This window comes from Oreochromis aureus, unplaced genomic scaffold (assembly GCF_013358895.1).
Source record: "Oreochromis aureus strain Israel breed Guangdong unplaced genomic scaffold, ZZ_aureus HiC_scaffold_90, whole genome shotgun sequence".
Taxonomy (NCBI): Eukaryota; Metazoa; Chordata; class Actinopteri; order Cichliformes; family Cichlidae; genus Oreochromis; species Oreochromis aureus.
The window spans coordinates 245,431-268,137 of NW_024108988.1; the positions used below are offsets into that span (position 1 = coordinate 245,431).

The 22,707-nt window shown below is 37.4% G+C and overlaps 2 protein-coding genes across 2 annotated transcripts in view; both read left to right on the forward strand.

Annotated features, from left to right (window-relative positions):
- The window catches only part of LOC120437328, a 126,714-nt gene that overhangs the window by 63,410 nt on the left and 40,597 nt on the right, over positions 1 to 22,707 (forward strand). The gene's annotated exons all lie outside the window — the stretch shown is intronic.
- The window catches only part of LOC120437325 (basement membrane-specific heparan sulfate proteoglycan core protein-like), a gene marked incomplete at its 3' end in the record, with an annotated part of 32,749 nt that continues 24,462 nt past the window's right edge, over positions 14,421 to 22,707 (forward strand). Inside the window, exons 1-4 of the mRNA XM_039607877.1 lie at positions 14,421 to 14,553; positions 14,981 to 15,013; positions 15,320 to 15,580; positions 16,372 to 16,638. Coding sequence (XP_039463811.1) covers positions 14,517 to 14,553; positions 14,981 to 15,013; positions 15,320 to 15,580; positions 16,372 to 16,638 — 598 coding nt within the window. The remainder of the gene's footprint in view (positions 14,554 to 14,980; positions 15,014 to 15,319; positions 15,581 to 16,371; positions 16,639 to 22,707) is intronic.

The window sequence follows — 22,707 nt, forward strand, 5'->3', positions numbered from 1 at the left end:
CTCTTTCATCACCTGCAACACCATGTAACACCTAGATGTTAGACTCTTTAAGAGATAGCAAGGAGTGTGAAACTTTCTTTGGGGACCATCACATTTTCAAGGGTTTATGTGTTATCCTTGATCACAGTTCTAAAAAGTTAACTTTCTTGAGATAAAAGTAGCCCAAAGAAGACAAATATATGTCCAGTTCTTTTTTACTCCAAACCTACTGATCGGAAAACATTATGTGATGCTGGAAGTTTTCATCCTATCCACCTCCAAAACAAGTTTACCTGTAAGCCAACACATTAGACTTAAGCAAATTTGTGAAATTCCTGAACAATATGCTTTGTGCAGTAGCAGTAGTACTAGAACTAGTACTAGTAGTCCTAGTATTGTTCAGCAACCAGGCTTCAAGAGTGATCACTCTTCTGGCTTTCAAATGGTGATAACATGTCACAGTCTTAGCTGCAAATCAGAAATGTTGGTAAATTTAAAAAGGAGTTTAAACATCAGCTTTGACATAGACACAGACTTTCTTAATGCCACACTCAGGAAATTCACATGTTACACATGATTTAGCTCACCTGCTAAATCCCCAGAGCAATAACCCCATCAGCATCATTAGCCTGAGTGTTGATCCTCCAGGTGAGCGAGTGAAGTTGTGTGTGTGTGATCAGAGGTGAAGCTGCTTTCTACAAAGTCTCATCAACAACATCTTTAGAAACAAACATCAACAACCAGGAAGAGTCTAAAAGCACTGAAAATGAAACAGACCATTTACCATACACTGAAAAAAAAGGCCATGTTGGATTTACTTGATTCAATAGTGGACATTGGTTGCACACAAATGTTTTGCTTTGGCAGAAACTTAAACAATTGAGTTCAATCAACACAACTTGTTCATATTCAATAAACCTGTGCATTTTGTGTTCATAAAACACAATTGAAACATGTTTAGATGAAGTAAGTTGAGCTCTTGGAATATTTTAATCCTTCACAATTTTGTCATTTTATTTCAACACTATTCAATAACTTTTACCCCAGTACTACTTGGTCACTTAAATACTACATGTTGTCTTCATATTACATAATATTCAACAAAGTCTAGATCCTGGTTACCATAAGAATTCAATGGATCTACAACAACTACCATCCTCCTATCTTTATCCTGGTTGCAGGGGGGCTGGGAAATAATGCTTAAGTGATAGGTTTCAAGGCAGGGTACACCCTGGACAGCCCACCAGTCAATCACAAACAACCATTTGCACTTACATTGACAGGTAATTTAGAATCGCCAATTAACCTAACTCCAACAACTGCATGGCTTTTAACTGTGGGAAGAAACCAGAATACCCAGAGAGAAACCAGTGCAAACTAGCCAGATTGTGGATTTGAACCCAGGATCTTCTTACTGTGAAGCAACAGCACTAACCACCATGCCAACAATCCAGACTTAACAGAAGTAGGAAAGCTATGATTTCAAGGCTTGATGCAGAAGTTTTTTGTACATTTTTGTCCTTGACAGGTTAAACCACAATAAATAGCAATAGCATACACGTGGTGTGTGTGTAGTTGTCTGCCTCTTATAACTCAGTGATTTTCCTGCAGTTTGACATCTCGTGCGATCTTGTGAATTTCATGAGTTCAGCAACTAACCACTCTTACTAGATTGTATCATGTCATCTCAACAAGGACAAATTAAGTTGTTGAATTTTGTACAGATCCTTCATGATTTAATTATGTTCATAGAAACATGAAATTATTGTGTTTAAATTACAAGTTAGACTTTTTAATGTAACAACCACCCAATTTACTTTTTCGGTATACCAAAAAAAAAAAGAAGCGGCTGCTCGATTTGACTGAGATGGATGCCTTCCTGAAACCACGATCCAAAGCACACGAGACTGAAAGTTATTGACTTACTTCACTCGAACATGATATGAACAATTTAATTTAGCCTCTCTGCATATCATGTAGTTTCTAGACTATATAGTTACACTTAACTTTAAAGCATGATGCACTTATGTTAAATACACGCAAGATGCTTACGTAAATCAAAGAGTTGGCCAATCCCTTTTTTTCAGTGTACCCAACACTGAGCTCCTGATGGTCAGATGAAAACATAAGGTCCCAGTGGTGTTCTGTTGGATTTAACAGGTGAGCGTTGTTGCCAGTCAAAACTTTCTTGGAAAAGGATTGCAAGAATCCATGTAATTATTTGTTTTACTTGAATCAAATGTATTGGTTTCATTACATCAAATAAAATAATTTTTGGAAACCCGTTACATCAAACAAAACTTTCTTGGAAAAGCACTGCAAGAATCAATCTCATTATTTGTTTTACCCCGTTCAAATCTATTGGTTTCATGACATCAAATAAATTGTTTATGGAAAACCGTTGCATCCAATAAAACTTTCTTGGAAAAGCATTGCAAGAATCGATCGCATTATTGGTTTTACAACCAAATGTATTGGTTTGTTTACTTGAAATAAAACTTTTTTGGAAACCCGTTACATCAAATAAAACTTTCTTGGAAAAGCATTGCAAGAATCAATCTCGTTATTTGTTTTACCCCGTTCAAATCTATTGGTTTATATACCTGAAATAAAACTTTTTTGGAAAACCGTTACATCAAATAAAACTTTCTTGGAAAAGCATTGCAAGAATCAAACTCATTAATTTTGTTTTCACTAGAATCAAAGCGTAATGTTTTTCATTACATCAAATAAAATATTTTTGGAAACTCATTGCATCAAATAAAACTTTCTTGGAAACCCTGTACATGAAGTAGAAGGTTTTTGATGTTGTAAGTTCTGGCTTTAATATTTTCAGCTGATAAGGTGAACTTCATACAAACTTTGTGTTAAAAAAATCAAACTACGTCTCGTGAGTGTGTATTGTCGTGTATTGTGACTGCTCCATCATAATGTATGGAGCAAATGTATGGAGCAAATGTCCCCCTGAGGCACAAAGGGCTCAGAGGCACATTTGGCAGCCAGGGTTAGAGCTCAGACACCTGGAGCCTGGGGGGTTGGGGCTAACAACACTGACTGGTAAAAGAATCTAGCATCCAAGTGTTACATGGTGTTGCAGATGACAAAAAGCCATAAACCATTGTTTAGAGGTTGTTGTGGAAGTTTTCCAATTAATAGAGCCTGCAGACAAGCGAAGAGCGGTAGCTAACATTCTTTAATCAAGACAAAGAACAGAAATCAAGCTTGGTGAGGGACTGCCATCGCTGGGGCAGAGGGTGAGCATGGCTCTCAGTTAAATACCTCCTACAGGAACAAAAGGCAGTACACAGCTGTTTTCACACCTTTGGTCTTTCCCCCAAAGAAAGTTTCACACTCCCTTGCTATCTCTTACAGTGGAGAAAAGACAAAAAGACTCTTCCTGTGGAGTTGTCTGCTTCCCCCCAACTTCCTTACCAGACCCCCACCGTGTGTCTAACTGTTTGAATGGAGTATGAGGCAGACATGCTAAAACAGTGACCTAAAAGCATTACCAATAAACAAAGTGATCAATACATAAATGAAAGAAATTCCTCTACAAGGTGATTGCCAGTTTTGTTGGGATTTTTAGAGACACAGAGAGTCACAGAGATCCTGTTCTGCATTACTTTAAAAAAACAAAGGGGGGTTTCAAAGCTGTTGATATACAAAGCAGTGTTCATAGAAACATTGATCAACCCTGTTTTTGGCATTGAGTGTTACATTGTGACAGTTTCAATAAAGCCTGAAAATTCTTGCATTTATACTGGAGAGCAAAGAAAAATTAAATGCTACTTGTACTATGGAAAATCAGTTTCATAAAAGCTACATAAACAGAGCTGAAGAAGACTGTGCTTGTAAAACTAGTGGTAACGTGTGAGAATTATAAGACTAATTAAGTTTTAAGACTGTTTCTGCTATCGATACAATTTGTGTTGTTAATCCTGAATGATTCACGGTGACAGCATCATAAGGTCATTTTACCACACACACACACACACACACACACACACACACACACACACACACACACACACACACACACTTGGAAAATCACATAGTTTGACCATAAAATCCCAGAATAATTAGTATTTGAGAATGTGGCAGCAACATCATTAAAGAAAAAATGTCTTTCCATGACACTTTCATTTAAAAATATAAAAATGTGAAGTTTTTTGTGTAAAACATTAAAACAAACAAAAAAACTTAATACCTTAAGAATCTCCTGATGAAATTTTGTGAATATCTAGATCAATGGTGTTTCCATGTGAGAGTCTATAGGGCATAGACTGAGGCTGGGTATTAGAAATACATGACGGTAACATGAGACATGTTAACTTTGAGAACACTAACATCTAGATTAAGGTGTGAGAAGTAAATGCATCACAGAAGCTAAAAAGGAGTTCCTTGTCTCTAGATTAGTTAATATGAATTGAAAATAAACTGATTTGAACAGGTTTGATGCATTATACAAAAAAAGGTTGATGAAATTGTTCACATGATCTAAGCAAGAGTCACTCGGAATCTCAAATGTTAAAGTACACTTACTGATTGTACTTTTACTACATGAGCTAATGTAGATGCTCTAAAAGCACGCTGACTGAAAAAGAAGCACACATTTGGAGAAACTGTGCTGTAACTTCTCATACTGCGAAGTTTTCTGACAAAAGTGAATTGAAAACTTATGCTGTACAGCTTACTAAGGGGTCCTTTGATGGGCCATGTGCAATTACACAAAAGAACAAGTTAAATTTCACAATAACACTGACTGGAGAAAAGCCAGTTTGGGATTCTAATTGAAATTACAACTGTAATCAGTAAAATCAGTGCTGTGATAGTTTAAGATCAAAACCTGATTTAAAACACAGTCTAACATCAACATTCTTGCCCCTGAAAATAGGTCAGGATGGCTGAAAAATGTACTTTAAAATGAGATTTTCTTTTTGTTTCATTGGAACAGTAAAGTACCATAACAAAGAAATGAGTACACCTTTGTAGATATCACTGATATGGAGTTTTTCATGTTTTACATAAAGACTTAGGGCTGCTAGTTTCCTAGTGGCAATTTCTCATTTAAACCTTGGTGACTTAAAAGTTTAGCAGCAAGACACTTGTTTCCTTTTGTTCCATCAAACATTTCTTTCAGACATCTGTGTTTATCAGAGTGATATGAGACTAATTTTTATTGAATCACCAGAAAGTACACAAATAGAAGATTAAATATTTTATTTATTTATCAAAGATACATAATTACACATTGATACAATGAACAAGGTGTTTATAAAAATTACACATGGTGTAAGAAAAACATTATAACATACAAATAAGTGTTTTATGATAATCTGAGAAACTTTAAAAGCATAAGAATAAAAGTTTTAAAAAACTCATGTTCTTTGATGATCACATTACATGTATCACATTTTTTAAAGCATAACGTAAGGGAGCAGAGTGTTCACAAAAACAGTTTTATGATTACTTTTTACTTTTCCACAGTGCTTGTATGCCTCTTGCAAAACTATGTACTTTTCACCATAAGACACAATGACTCACGATTATCTAAGACCAGCCATGAAATGTCTGTCGCTTCATTACAATCATTTGTCCCTGCTGCTGCCCTCAGATCCAGTCTTCTGTACTGGGGGTAAAATGGCTCTAAAAAAATATCTCAAAAATCGATGTTGGTGAGGGACCAGAAACACTGGGTTGCAGAGCAGTTGGTAAGGACTTGTATATTTCTGGAGAGTCTGCAAAAGCTGTCTTGCTCGTTGTCTTGATTGGATATGTGGAGCCCGGCTCTGATATCTCACTGGTGGCAGCTAAAGGTAGGCACGCCTTGGAGGCGGAGTTGGTCTCGGCGCAATCTTTTCAAACGAGCCTCACGGCATTTCAGGCAACCTCAGGCCGGAAACAACATCCGGTCACTCATGGTCAAAATCCACGGAGAGCTGGTGTTTCGCAGGGATCAGGTTAACACATCTGGCTTAAATGAGAGTCTAAAAATATAAAGAAAAACAAAAGAGTTTTAAAACACGCAAACTAGCAAAATATCAAAGGAGCATAACATAACAATAACAAGATGATATGAGATACCTGATGAGAGCATGATAGGTGATGTAGAGATGTAATGTATAAGCTTTGGACGGGAGTTAAACTGGATCTTATATATATTTTTAAAGTGTATTGTACGTGGGATAGGCTCCAGTGCACTGCGTGAGCCTGAAAAAAGGATAAGCGAAACGAATGGATGGACGGATGGTGTATTGTGCGTGTTACAAACCACTGTGATATTTTTTAAATGAAAGGATTGAGAGAATGGTAAAAGGAAAATGCAAAAATGTAGTTAGAGAGGAAGATGAACACTTACCGATGATATGCACATAGGGAAAGCGATGCGAGTTGTTGTTGATCCCTGGTTCTCGGTTGTTGCGAGCTCGTTTCCCGCAGGCTCTTCTGCACTTCAGGCGTAGCGATGAGGCTCAAAACACCCCAATTAGACAAAGTAAAGGCGATCCGCGGTGTGAGGGGCCAAAACTTTCACCTCTTTTAGCTGGTAGAAAAGACTTTCTCTCTCTTAGGCTGAAGGCATAGCCCCAAAATCGAGCCTGAATCTCTCTTGCATAGGGTTTTTTTTTTTGGACCGGTAGAAAAGAAGAGTTACATTTAGGCCTAAATGTTAAATTATTTAACCTGGTGAGAGCCAGCTGTCCATGCTTCCAAGTCAGATGGCTTGTGAGACACCGTTGCAAGTTTTAACATCGGCGGGGACCATAAAACCCGACCTGTATCCAATTGGGTGAGCGGGGTGCGAAATGGAGCCGCCCCTTTTTGCCAATGTGATTGTCATCGGGGCAGTAAGGTTTACCTGGTATGATTGATATGCACACAGGTAAAGTGGCGCCTAATTGTTTTAGTGGTCTGGAGACCGGGGTATTATTTTTGGATTCAGTATGAGTGGATTCGGTCTGAGTGGATTCAGTCTGAGTGGATTCAGGCTGAGTACCGCTAATTGTTTTAGTGGTCTGGCGAAGGGGTAATAAATGTGAATTCAGTCTGAGTACCGCTAATTGTTTTAGTGTCTGGCAAAAGAACCGGGTATTATTTGTGGATTCAGTCTGAGTGGCGGCAGGGCAGCGGGGCACCTGGGAGGCGGAGTGGATCTCCGCGCGCAAATTTCAAACGCAGGTAAGCAGCATTAGGGGATGAGCCGGGTTAAATTAACAAGAAGGAAAAAGAGAATGCTCTGGTTGCGGGTCGGTGATGGTAAGAGAGATCAAAGAGGACTTAGACTCTGGGGCTGAATTTTTAGTGGGAGCTAGTGATAGGGCTGTTTTTTTGAAGAAAAAAGACTAAGGATTTGGTCTCAGTACATTTTCCCTGTTATCGAATATAAGGCTTGGGGATTTGAGGTTGCCTACAGGTTATTTCTAGGGGTTTTTGTTTTAAAAGATTTTTGAGATTTTAAAAACAGCGGAGGGTTTTATAAGGAGTTTCTCCAAGAGTTATTTTGCCTAAGGATCGCGATCGTAAGAACTTAGACACGGAGCTAGTGATAGGGCTGTTTTTATATATAGAAAAATTTTAAAGTGTATTAAGGATTTTTTCAGGATTTGCACTGTTATCGAATATAAGGCTTGGGGATAGGAGGTTGCCTAGAGGTTATTTCTAGGGGTTTTTGTTTTGTGCGTATTTTTGAGAAAAAACGCGGAGGGTTTTTGAGGAGTTTCTCCCTGCTTATTTTGCCTAAGGATCGCGAGTGAGAACTTGTGGACACGGAGCTAGTGATAGGGCTGTTTTTGAGAAAAAAGACTAAGGATTTTTCAGGATTTGCCCTGTTATCGAATATAAGGCTTGGGGATAGGAGGTTGCCTGAGCAGCGGTCCCCAACCTTTTGCGCCACCTGGACCGGTTTATGCCCGACAATATTTTCAAAGGACCCAGAATCTTTAAGGTGTCGCGTGGATAAATACAACAAAATAAAACTAGTACCGCTGCGGATGGAAAAAAGGAGAAGATTTATTCATAACACAATTTGAAAAGACCCAGGAAAAATATAAGGTTAACGATAAAAGGTTGCCTAACAAAATAACGCTGAAAACCGATAAAAACCCTGAAAACATACATTTCACACCTGAGCCTCAACTCTGTGCCTAGTGATAGGGCCGTTTTTTGAAGAAAAAGACTCACGGACGGTTTCCGTCCGAGGCGAATATAAGGTTGGGGACCGCTGGCCTAGAGGTTATTTCTAAGGGTTTTGGAGAAAAACGCGGAGGGTTTTGAGGAGTTTCTCCTGCTTATTTGCCTAAGGATCGGTGGGGAGCCGCGGAGATCGCGAGTGTTTTTTGTGACTCTGAGTTTGATTTTAAATTTCTTTGTTCGGATTAAACAAATGCATATAAATTGAAATAAAGTTATCCCACAGGGCATGCACCCTGTATGTCTGGACATACTGAACGTTACAAAAGCACAAGTTTAACTAAGCATATTTATACTGGTTTAACACATTTTCACCCATAAACACAGAGCCCCACAGAAGCACGGCCCCAGAGTCAGGCGCGCGCCGCGATGCGCTTAGACACACAGGCGCTGCGGTGCGCGCCCTGTGCACTCATGCGCTGTGATGCGCTGACCCACCACCAGATGGCGTTTCTTTAGGGAAAAAAGGAAAAAGTTTTTATTGGATTAAAAAAATAAAAGAATGCTATTTGATATAAAAACTTTTCTAAAATAAGCAATTAGTTCTTTTTTGGGGGGTAAGAAAAGCAATGAACTAGCATATTTTGGATGAATATCATATTTTTATGAAAATCATAATTTAATTATTATCATAATTTAATTATTATCATAATTTAATTACTTCCTGAGCTCATGAATAATTCATAGAAACTAACACTCAAAAAGCTCATGAATATTTTGACAGAAGGGGTCTATTATCCCTCTCTCGCGTGAGTTTCATTGTTTTATCTCTGACAAACTGAGATAGATCAAGAGACATGAAGAGAGGAGTCAAAGGAACAAGCATTTAAAGAAATGAGGCACGCCAACATTAATCACTGTCATTAAACCCAAACTCTGCTTTATTCATGATGCCATGACATGTTTCATATTAGTAGTAATATACCTGTACCTGTACCATCTTTGGATGCTCTTGATAAGGAAACAGCATGTGTTGTTTTTTATGACTTGTTTTGATGACTGTTGGGGACCCACCTGTAACCCCTGTGTTTAATCATTGAGTCTTACTGCTGCAGTATGTTTGTGTGACTAGTAGATAATCATAAGGGTAGTTCCATTAAAGGAACATTGGGGATCAATGGAGGGCTAGTGTGACTAGGTGAGAATATGTGTGTGTGGTTTTTTTTTTAGAAGTATCGCAAGACAGTTTATTTCATGCATTTATTTCTGGATGCATGTTATTTGAGGTACTCTGTTAAAAACTACTAGACTCTGTCTCACTCTTGGAGAGCAAAAGAAATTCAGATTTTTTTAAGTAAAATGATCGTAAAACTAGTTAAATTAAATAATATATGTGTAAATAACAGAATGCTGAGACATATGCGATCCTTAAAACAGTTTAATAAAACACATAACGGTTTCATTAAATTAAACCCAAATTAAACAATTATGAACTCACATGAACGAGCAAAAGCGCCTTGTACAGGGGCTGCGCACGCGTACACACCCATACATAAAGGGGCGGGTGTGGGAGCAAGAAAAGGTACAGGTATATTACTACTTTTATTTAGGACAGGTGTGATGAGATATTCTACCTGTTTTTAATCACATACACACAGAAATAGTGAAGAGCAGAAAGTTCACAGAAAGCTGTGAAAATCTTGCTCTGCAGGAGCAAATTTCCAAAACACTTGTGTGTATCCTTAAAAAAAATATGAAGAGCACAAGAGATGCAGACAGACACTTATGTGCCAAATCATTGAGCAGTGTGAGCACAGGCCAGAGAGGAAAGTGGACAGTTTACATCAGGCAATGTACAATTTTATTTTATTTTATTATGTGACCAGTCTCAAACAGGCCTGTTGTGACTCTGTATTCAAACTGGTCTGAGATATACAGAGGAGAGACGATCACTGTCAGATTAAGATTTTTTTTCTCTACATCTATTCTCTTTCACTTATCCTTGTCAGGGTTGTGTGTTCTTGTTATTTAATTTCATTATGATTATTTTTAATCAAAGGTCAAAGGTATTTATAGAAGTGCTTTTCCTTCTTTTAGTGTTTAAACCTGAGTTTAAACACTCAGGTTAAACTCAGGTTTAAACTCAGATGATGTACAGTGTTACTAAATGTGTTTATGTATTTATTTAACAGCAGCAGTAGCTAAATCACCTCAGGAAGTCTTTGGATACCTTGGAGAAAACATCACATTGCCCTCAGGAGTCGACCCATCATGGAGTCTCATCAGAATTCAGTGGTCAATATTCACCAACAACACTTGGATTGCCACTTATTGCAATGGGATATCAAACACTGAACGTTTCCCTCAGTACACAGGGAAACTCACTCTTAACACAATATCAGGTAATAGAAAAAACATTTTTTATGGCAAAGGAATTGCAGTTTTATTTCTTTCTTGATTTGGTTTCAGTGTATTTATTCTATAGGTGACCTAACAATTCACAACCTGAAGGAAAGTGATACCATTGAATACACTGTAGAAGTCCGCAACAGTGAGGGTGAAGACAAAGTAAATAAGATTAAACTCACAGCAAAATGTAAGTGATGTATAAATAAAATTGTATTATCAATAAACACACACACACACACACCCCCAACCATTATCACAATACAGATTTGCCTTTATTTTCATTGATACATGCTGCATAAATATCAGATTTAGCCATCAACAATCAAATATACTGCTTGGTTTTAATTAAGCTATGCAGGCTTGTCTTTACTTTGTGTGAATTTATCATTTTCACTCTCCATCCTTGCAGAAAAGCTCCAGCAGCCATCCATCCACACAGTTATGAGCACATCTGTAGAAAGTGGCTGTTTAATGGTGGTGACCTGCTCTTCTCTGGATGAGGGTGTTAACCTCTCCTGGAGTGTTGAACCAGTCAGTGTGCTCACTATCAACAAGAGTTATCCCAGTGACAGCTCTGCACAGCTTTTTGCATTTGTCAGCACCAAAGAGAACTTTGCCAGTTTTACCTGCATCTCCAGCAGAGATACAGAGAGTGTTTCATCCAAACCTGTAACACCAAAGTGTGATAGTAAGATCTGTGGTAAGTTGTTGAATGGGACACATTCTGTGACATACAAACACAGCATCAGCTGAGAGGAGGATTAAACAAGAGATGTGTGACCCAGTATTTGATGCTGGTATCAGTGCACCCTTGAAGGACTTTATAAGTTGAAATTAAATCAGACAAACCATCTGACACACGGTGAGTTTCTGCAGCAGGTCACAATTATGAGCTGAACTTTAATATTAGCAGAGGCTGATGGTCAAAGCAGCCATTCATTTTACTTGAATTCTTGGATCTCCCCCTTCCTAATTATTTTCTAACACGTTAATTTCACCTTCCTCTGTTTGTTCACTCTGGTGTTGTTGTCCCTCCACTTCTCCTCTCCTGGTGCAACAGCAGCAGCCTCCTGTGACTGTGAGGGCTGGTTACTGGTTGTTACTAGTACTAACTGACGGTGCAGCAGCCCCGACAGCTAACATGTCGTTAATTTGACACATTTTACTGCATTTATTTTTATGTTTTCTGTCTCAGCTCTTCAGCTCCATATTTTTACTACTTCTTCTACACTCTCTAAACTCTGCTCCACAGCAAAGATAGGGGACAGTTGTGTTGAGAGATTTAATTGGACAATACAATATCACTAATGAAAATAAACAAATGGGCTGCTTTACGACTCGTACGCAGGGGCCTTCAACTGACCCATCGACCAAAAAATGTGTTAGCACACCAAGAAGATAACCGGTATGCCAATTGTGGAACAACTTTCAGCAAATCTCCAAATCAACATAAATTCACAATTAGTTCTGCAGCAATTCTACAAGTAACACTGCAAGTAGTATAGAACAGGAGTCACAACATGAAACCACAGAGCAGAGTCATGCTGACAGTTTCTGACAGGAAACAGAAAATCTCAATGTAAACATCAGTTTTTTTTTCTTTATATTAAGATTTGACATGTTTGACATATTTATATAGTAAAAGTTTGTCAAGCAGATTTACTGAAGTCAACATTTTAAGAGACTGGATTGTGTTGATGTGTTCATTGTGGGGAGTAAAGTCATTTAAACACAGCAGGAGTTGACTCAAAGTGGGTGAGATCATTTTTTTCTTGATGTGACCTAAAGTTAAACACATTAGTTACTTCAGAGTTTGTGCTGGCATTGTGATCATGTGATCTGCTGAGCTTGACTTTGTTTCCTGCTCTGACCTGAAATTTTCTAGTTTCAGGTTTTGGACGTGAAAGAAGTTCATTTATTGTTCCGTTCATCATCGGACTTGTTAGTGGAATTATTGCCGTGCTGCTGCTGATGTGTTGCTACACAAAGATAAAGAAAGAGATTTTCTGATTAACAATTTACAGGAAAAATAATTTATTTTAAAGCTGTGACACTGTTAAACAAACTGATGTAATAAAGGTTTGTGTTTTTACAGAACCCTGTTGTAACAGGTTGGTGCAGCAGTTTATTTTCATTTTAAACACAACAATAACTTTGAATTATTCCTCATTAAATTTACATTATTTGCCAAATGTTTCAGTCCCACTCAGTCTCAGAGCACCAATCAAAGCTCTGCTTCACAACAAACAACCAGAGTGAAATGCAGGTTTACTCCTCTCTTCTTCATGGTGAGCCCAGAGATTATTACTTTTCTCTTTATTACAGTTTTTAACACTCAGTTTGTTGTGAAGGGAAAAAAAATCCTTTATTAGATAAAAACAAAACTAAATCATTATATTTTCCTTCTTTCTTATTTTCAATGTGTTACGGTTCTGGGTCCGTTGGACCCAGTATTTTGAGTTTATGTTTCGGTTTACTTTTTGCATCATGGATTATTCTTTATGTTTCTCTGGTATTGTGTTTCAGTTATCTTGGTGTGATGGTGATGATGATTATTGTTATTAGAGTTCCATGTTTCTGTTTATTTGTATTTAGGATTTGTGTTCTCATGTTTTGTGTGAGTTCAGGTTCCATGTGTCATTCTGTCTGTCTCTCAGTGTCAGGTCTGCGTCTTGGTGTAGTGTTCTTGTTTCCTGTTTTATTGTGAAAGTCTGCGTCTTATGTGAGTGTGTTCAGTTTTACCTCTTGTCTCGTCTCATTAATTACTCCCAGCTGTGTCCACCACCTGTGTGCAATCTCCCTGTGTTTCTCTGTGTATTTAAGTCACGTCTTTAGTCATTGTAGTTGCTGGTCCGTCTGCGTATCCACCCTGCTTCATCTGTGTGTCTCCCTGCTGTCTGCTACCTCCGCTCATCCTCCTTCATGTTCAGGTCCTGGTTTGTGTCAGTAGTTTAGTTGTTCTCAGTTTAGATAAGTTTTGGTCCCGTTTGCTGTTTTGTCCATTTCATTTTGTGTTTAATAAACCACCCTCTCACCTTCATTCTTGCCTGCGATTGGATCCTCCTTTATTATTTTCCACACGGCTCATCTCACTCGCCGTGACACAATGACTTGTAGGTGATCTTTCAGTCTATGAACCAATCTGAGGCTCTGGAATCACTGGAAGTGGTACAAACAGTATAAACTTTGATAATAACAGAGCTGTAAGAAATGTAAATATTTGATCTGACTGATCAAACTTCATTTTTATTTCAGCAGATGAATACAACAACGTCACATCTGGATTTCAGCTTGAAGGTCTTGATAAGACTGTATTGGCTTCTCTTCATTGTTAGATCCAGAATCAAATTTAAAATCTTTCTCATCACATACAAGGTCCTGAATCCTCCCTTAGTTATGCTGCAATAGGCCTGGGTTGCTGGGGACTTCCCATGATGCACTGTAATTCTCCTTCACTCACCTTTTTTCACTCACTATGTGTTTATACACCTCTGTGAATTTATTTTCAGTTATCATTAATATCTGGCTGTCTTTGTCTAGTCTCTCACACCTCAACCTGGAGGCTGGGGGGGGGGGGGTTATTGCAGTGTCTATAACTTACAATATAAAGCACCTTGAGACAACTGTTTTGTCTCCATATAAATAAAACTGAACTGAATTGACAAAAAACACAAAAACTATGACCTTCCAAATGTCACCTAATCTGAAACAAGAGAAAACTTTGTATATTATAGAAAAAGTTAACAACACAAGAACAAACTGGCGTGTTTGCAGTTAACAGGAAATGTGAACACATTACACAACTGAACACATTACACAACTGCTGCAGAGCTGTTTGAGGTTTGTGTAAAAGAGAAGGAAGCAGTGAGAGGTGACAGATAGAAGAAGCAGCTGAACAAAAACTCATCACAGCTTCTGTTTATTCTGCATTTATTATTCAAACAAAGTAAAACAGTTTGAGATTAGCTGTGTGTCTGAGTGTAGCAGGGCTGGACGTGAGGATGACACACATTTTACTCTGCATGTCTGGATTGTTCTGTAAGTTCACTTCTGTTCTGCATTGTGAGAATTACATTGTTTCACTGGTTTAAGCTGCGTCTCTAAGAGCTTAAAAAACTTGTGATTCTCAGGACTGATTTATCTAAATGTCGTCTGGTGCCTTGACTGAGTTCAGACCGTAACATTGTGTTGGATACTCTGCTGCTTTCTGCACCAGTGAAACACACAGCACACTGTTTTCTGTTATTACTGTTATTCTGTTCAAACAAACTTTCATACCTGAAATATTTCATTGTAAAGGTTTTTTTCATGTGTGCCTATTGAACAACTAATGGTCCACATACACAGAAAACTGGTGATGAGCTGTTACTGTGTCATGTGAAAACTGTTAATTCAGTTTAAATTTATTTTAATTTGAATTTTGTAAATTGTATAACATCTGATGAGGTTTTCTTCATTGTTTTAGTGCTCAGTGCAGTCATCTGTGGAAACGCTGAAGGTGAGAAACATTTTTTCTTCACATTCATATAATGTGTGTAGCATCAGAGGTCAGTCAATCACAGTCCTGTTTGAAGATTTTAATAATTATGAATATTATGAAAATAATGATATCATGTGTCATATGCACAGCTTCATTTTAACGTTCTCCAGAAATATTCCCTGATTTGATATTTTGATGAAAAGTTGAAATTAGAAGCTTTCTAATATAAAACTCCAAACTCCTCTGACTTTGAGCTGTGTTGGGATATTTTTACTAGAAATCTGTTCACTTTCATTTACATGAAATATTTTTTTTAACTTACAGAACTTGGAGTGAAGGCCACTGTGACAGCAGACAGATTAACCATACCAACAGGGGGCAGTGTGACACTGACCTGTGTTGTGCAGCACTTTGCTGACTTGGAATATTATTGGATTAGAGAAATCTCATCTAAAAACAAGTCCTTAATATCTACTGGAGCAGTCATTAGTATCTCTGAAGGAGGCAACTACACCTGTAGAGGATGGAGAAGAGACACAAATTCACTGCTAACAGAAAGTGATTCGGTCACGATTCAGGAAACTGGTAAGTTCAGGAACTCAATCTGGAAATAATCAGGATTCTCCAAATGTGTGTAAACAATCGCATTGGTAGGCCTCAGTAGTGGTTTTACACGAACTTCTGTGGGGTTAAAATGACGTCTGGGGCGGTTTTAGGTATACGTGGTCATAATGGGATTCTGCTTGTTTGTTTGTTTTTTGCGCATAAATGTAAACTTGAATATTTGATGAATAAGCCCATTTTAGCTAAAGTCATAAAATATTAGATGATGGGATTTTAATTTAACTTAAGAGTTACAAAATGACTCGTTGGCTGTTCTAGTGTGAAAAAATAGAAAATCTAGTGCAGTAAAGTCAGATCAGCACGATCCTTGGAAGGAAGAAGATCTTGTTCAGCTCATGGCATTGATGATGGTGTTACTGGTATCAATACAGTAATGTCTTGATGCATGCTCAATCATCCAGGTAAGTAAATCCATAAAGTTGATTCTGTTCATCTGGACGTAGCGTTTTCAGTGGGAGAAACGTTTCGTCACTCATCCAAGTGACTTCTTCAGTCTCAGCTGACTGCAGGTTTCCCCAAATCTTATAAACAGTACATTTGCATAATGACTGAAACTAACATTGCTGCATCTGTTTTTGCTCTCTTAGGATTTCAAGCCACAAACTTCTGACTCTTGTTAACCAGCCTTTTGTTAGAAATGATTTTTCTTTTCCATTTTCAATCAGCCAGCAGGAGGAGATTCAGCTACAGGGATTATAAAAATGTTCATTCATTCCTTTTGTTTCCTAACTGAGGAATTTTGCTGTGGAAAGTTTCCAACAGGACCGATGTGAAGCTGCAGCACAGCTGGTCTCAGATATTCACTGGTGAGACAATCACTCTCAGATGTGAGATTCAGGGAGGTGAAGGAAAGGTGTGGAAATATGAATGGACAGCACCCAACACAAACAGCCCTCCGACATCCAGTGAATACAGGATCAGCAGAGTTTCAGTGTCCCACAGTGGAGACTACAGATGTCGGGGTAGCAGTGACTATCTCTTAACAGGATGGAGTGATGCCTTCAGACTGACAGTTTCATGTAAGTTGGTCTACAATTCAAACTGAACTTTCCTGTTTTAAACTTGACATAAAGAAACTATTCAGACCCTCCAAGAAAGTCACTGTGCAAACAGACACACAGTTAGTGAGTGCACTGTGACTCTGAAATGACTCATTTAAAGGGGAATGTAAAGAGATGACAGTTTTAATGAATAAATAATAGATCAGGTGCATCTGTAGTGTAGTTTTAAAGTAAAAGAGAACACCTGTGTTACATTAAAAACTTGTGTTTAGGGACATTTAAAATTCACTGAAAATTTAATGTGCAGTCATAGATGGCCTCACGTTTGACTGTAAAATGTTTTGGTGCTTTGAGCAAACTTGCATAAAAGTCTCATGTGACTTTTCTTCTGCACAAAATGATCACTGTGAGTGCCTCCTTCTTCAATCAGAGACACTATCACATGAAGATGATAAAATCTATGAAGAATATACAAATATAACAGTCCAATGCAACACTGAAACTAAGATTAATGCAGCAGAAAAGAATAATCTTGGTATTTAGTGCACAGAGCTGTAAAATAAACATTTTAGTTCAAGTTATTTATTTCATCTCTGAGCAGGCGGTGAGTGATGCGCTTTGTTTCCAAGGTGACAGCTGCACATGAGAGCTCTGAATCTTTAAACTGGATCCATTTAAACATTAAAGCTTACTATCTCACAGCCTAATAAACCAGAGATGGAAAACACTTTATTTTGTTTATAAATCAACAAGAAATATATTTTATTGATTGAGCTGCAATTCCAGCAGAGTAAAAGTGACTCGGCAGCAATTTAGAAACAGTAACAGAAAACACATCCATACATTTTTGGTGTTAACAAATGAATACAATAAGCTGATCATAGCAAGAGTGCAAGAACCGATAGGCAGGCAGACTAATGATTCCCATTACTTGGACTACTGGGAACCAGTTCTATACAAGAAACAGCTTTCTATTCCCATCCCTACATGCAGGATTACTAATTTCTGTTTGTGTTTGTAGATAAATTACTCAGCGAATGTTTGAAGTGTGATCAGTACTGTAACAAATTTCTTCAACAGCAAGTAAACGCAGAGCCACACTGACAGCACAAAGTTCAATCATACCAGCAGGGGGCAGTGTGACACTGAGCTGCTCTGTGGAGGGCTCTGCTGGCTGGAAGTTTGACTGGTTCAGACATAATTCACAGTTTTCTGGAGCTCAGAAAATAGAAGCGGGAACATCAGAGCACACTATCAGTATTTCAGAAGGAGGCATCTATTACTGCAGAGGAGGGAGAGGAGATCCAGTTTACTCCACAGAGGAAATCAGTGATGTCACAGTTAAAGAAGCTAGTGAGATTAAGATTTTTACTCAATGGTATTTAAGTTTTTAATTTGTTTCTTACAAAACTGGTGAGTTTGGATTTAGAAACAATGTTGAACAGTTTGATAATTGAGGATTACAATGAAGGCCAAACAGCATATATCTCATGGTAACCTCTTTATAAAAATGTTCTTATTGGAAATGGTTGAACATGAATAGTCATGTAAAATGTGGAGTCTAGAGAATCAGTGTCAGGAATGTGATCCAAGGAGGGGAGACTAGGTGGGATTATGAATGTGAAACAACCACTTTCAGCAAATCTCCAAATCAACATAAATTCACAATTAATTCTGTAGCAACTCTACAAGTAACACTGCAAGTAGTGTAGAACAGGAGTCACAACATGAAACCACAGAGCAGAGTCATGCTGACAGTTTCTGACAGGAAACAGAAAATCTCAATGTAAACATCAGTTTTTGTTTCTTTATATTAAGATTTGACATGTTTGACATATTTATATAGTAAAAGTTAAAGTAAAGCAGATTTACTGAAGTCAACATTTTAAAAGAAAATTTAAGAGACCGAACCTGTGTTGATGTGTTTATTGTGGGGAGTCAAGTCATTTAAACAAAGCATGTGAGTTATACACATTAAATAGAGTTAATTCACAGTTTGTGCTGGCATTGTGATCATGTGATCTGCTCAGCTTGACTTTGTTTCCTGCTCTGACCTGAAATTTTCTAGTTTCAGGTTTTGGATGTGAAAGAAGTTCATTTATTGTTCCGTTCAACATCGGACTTGTTAGTGGAATTATTGCTGTGCTGCTGCTGATGTGTTGCTACAGAAAGTTAAAGGGTGAGAGATTTTCTGATCGACTTTTAAAAGAATTTTTTTCTTTTTTTAATGCTGTGACAGTTTTAAACAAACTGATGTAATAATGTTTGTGTTTTTTACAGAACCTTGTTGTAACAGGTTGGTGCAGCAGTTTAGTTTCATTTTAAACACAACAAGAACTTTGAATTATTCCTCATTACATTTACATTATTTGCTAAATGTTTCAGTCTCACTCAGTCTCAGAGCACCAATCAAAGCTCTGCTTCACAACAAACAAACAACCAGAGTGAAACTCAGGTTTACTCCTCTCTTCTTCATGGTGAGACCAGAAATTATTACTTTTCTCTTTATTACAGTTTTTAACATTCAGTTTGTTATCAAGAAAAAAATCTTTTATTAGATAAAAACAAAAATAAATCATTATATTTAACTTCTTTTATAACTTGTATTTTCAATGACTTGTAGGTGATCTTTCAGTCTATGAATCAATCAGAGGCTCTGGAAACACTGGAAGTGGTACAAACAGTATAAACTTTGATAATAACAGAGCTGTAAGAAATGTAAATATTTATTCTGACTGATCAAACTTCATTATTTCAGCAGATGAATACAACAACGTCACATCTGGATTTCAGCTTGAAGGTCTTGATAAGAGGAGTGAGTACAACAAACATGAAATGTAATAATTGGTCGAATGTTTTTGTAACTTGTGTAATTTTAGAGGAAGAAAGTCTCCATGTTATTAAATACAATAATCCATCATCACAACAGGCAGACATGATGGCACAGAGGAGAGCTCTGACTACAATAATGTGAATCCTGAATCAGCCTCAGGTACAAATGTGAACTCTACAGACACTGAATCATTAGTAATCAGATTACATGTGCAGTAAAATGTGTGACATCATTGTTAAAGTTTCAGAGTTTTGTGGAGCTGATGAGCTGAATCACGACTGGCTTTAGTTATGTTGTGTTTCTGTTGTGGTGTCTGAATAAAACAATGAGCCTCTTAAATTTCAAACACATGCAGCTAAAATGTGAGAAAGTGTAAGTTTCCCTGATGAGATCAGTTCTGTGTGATTAAAGAATGAAAGTGTAAAAGGTCAGAAAGCATCATCACATCTTTGGCACCATTATTTCTTTGTTTTTCACTTTTGAAGTCGTATTTGTTCTGATTTTGTTTCAGGTCCATAAAAAGATTATTTCAAAAAAACTCAAGACTCACGAACAACGTCAGCAACAAAATCCAACTCAGAACATTTTGACAACATTTAGAGAACTGCCAGCATCCAGATCAACAGCAGTTATATTAAACAATGACATGCTCTTGGTTTAATGTCAGAAGACTGATAATATGGTTCATCTTTGTATTAAAATCTTATTGTGTTTATTTCTGTTGTAATAAGTGGAGGTTGGATGGTGTGGGACATTGTTTCCATCATGACACAATTTCATGATTTGGTTCTGTGAGTTTGTTTCAGTCTCTTATTTAAAAAAATCTCTTTAAGATGTTCATAATACATAATTCTCATGTTAATTACATTATTTCTCGCCAAATCGTGACGCACAAAAACTGTATAATCAATGTTCAGATTTTACAGTGTGATTCATGTCATCACTGAGGCCATGAAAGAGGAAAAAATTGTGTTTGATCAAATTGTTTTCTGTAGGTGATGTTTGTGTCTTTTATGCTGTGAACAGCTTGATGTGTGTAAAATAATTGTGGTGCTTTAAAAATAATCAAAATGATATCACAACACTTCTTTGTTCCTCTGAGTGACCTGTGATGCTTATATGTGTATAAAAATGTCGTTTCTAACTCTCTGCTATATCCTATTTATTAATCAGCTGAAAATGACTCATGATTTCTGTCTGAGCCTCCAGAAAAGAGGAAACTCAGCCTGTGGTTGAAGAGAAAAATGTTTTGTTCAGTAAATGACTTGTTTTAGCAAAGAGGCAACAAGAAATGCAAACAATAACAGCACAGTGGTGTTCTCTTGGCAACTACATGCTGATATTGTCAAATATAAATATAAAATATTTCCTTAGTTGAAGGGATATAAAGTGTCAGGTGTGCCCCTGTAGCACTGCACTTGTTCTCTGTGTGGACTGCACATTTTTATATCATCTACCTGTACTGGGAAAAATACCACTCTGTGAGAACTGATGAAAACTCTGCTTTAGAATAATATCAGCATATAGTTGTCAAGAGAAGCTGTGAAGAGTGTGTTTCTCACACTGATAACCAGCTGTTTTTATCATTATTTATGACATGTTCAGTTAGTTGTTCTGTTTTCACTTCATTGCTGCCCGACATGTTGCTAACAGAACAAACAACAGAACAAAGAAGTAATCTGTTCTCCACATCAGAGAGACATCAGTGTTCAAGGTCGGTCCTGTGAAAGACCCTTTATTTACCAAGTAGCCACCTGGACTTATTTGGTCATTTTGGCTGTAAGACTCTCAGAATCAAACTATAAGTGAAGGCTTTTGCCCTTTTTTCAGAATAACCTCAGCGTTCAATATCTGGCAGCTATTTCACATTATTGTATTGTTATGAGTGGAACCACAGTTTAAAGTGGGAAAGAAAAACAAACTCTGTTTTTTCAGATTTATAGTTAAGTTGAAACTGATATTCAACAAAATGTAATACAACATAACTTTAAATATGAACTCTACTAAATTGGTACAAAAAGGTTTTTGAGCCTATTCCACTCAGTTTTTATAAATCCTCCCTTTTATATTACAAATTTCCAGGTATTTTTGGGTGTTGCCACTTCTCCACACCCACCTCTCTGTTCCATGTGTCATCAATTCTTCCCTGTGATTGGACCGTCTTTGCACGTGCATTCTAATGATGCACTGTAAAGTTTCGTAACATTCGTCTTCTCATCTTTCAGTAACCATTTGAAATGTCTCTCTTAACCCAACTGCTCGAGGAGTTACGGTAGTGTGGATCAGCCACGGTAAAACCCAGGGGGAGTTGATTTTTCTGTGTTCAGACAGCAGCAGCTTGTAAAAGTAATACACCAAGTATCCCCGAAAAGCTCAGCTTCTCTTCTTTTCTGAACCATTCACATTTTCCACCAGCGGGCCCAAGGTAAATAAGGGTAAGTGTCAGTGTGGATATACAGATATACAGAAGTCCAATCACTGGACTGTGTTTACAGCTGGTGGCCAGTAGAGGGAGACATTAATCCATTTATAATTTATTGTATCTGTCATGGTCTCCCAGTCCTCCTGGTCAACCAACACGTTCTCTCTCCTTACGAGTATAATGAACTCGATACTTTACTGTCTGTTTCCGTTTGGTGTCTCCTGTACACACTGCAGCAGTTTCATCAGAGAGGCAACCTGGCTGTGTTAAAGGTCATGAAAATTCATTCAGAATTAGCAACACCAATGATGTTATTAATTATATAACATCTGTGTTATATATTAAAAAGTATTGGTACCAGTATCAGTATCATCGATACAGGCCCTGTATTTACTTGGTATCAGATCGATACCAAATCTTGCAGTATTGCAAACAACAAACAAAAAGTGAAATATTAAGTTCTTTAAACTGTTATTATTTCAGCACCATGGACAGCACACAAGGTTTTTAATGCATGAGCTGTGCTCTCTAACATGTGACTGTTTGTAGTGTATAGATCTCTCTCCCCCTCTTATGGTGATAGGTTAATAATTTTCATTTAAAAAAATACTGTTGTACTGTTTCTAAGGTTCCTGTCCTTGGGTATATGTGTACTCTGAAGAGCACATCATGTCACTGTAAATGTATATTTGAATTAAGAAATCATAAGAGAATCTGTCACTCTCTCTATCCACAAAACCACATATAAATTTATATGTATATTTATATTTATATGTAACTTCAGACGGTCAGATCATTGTCACTCTCCACCTTTCCCATACAGAAACATATC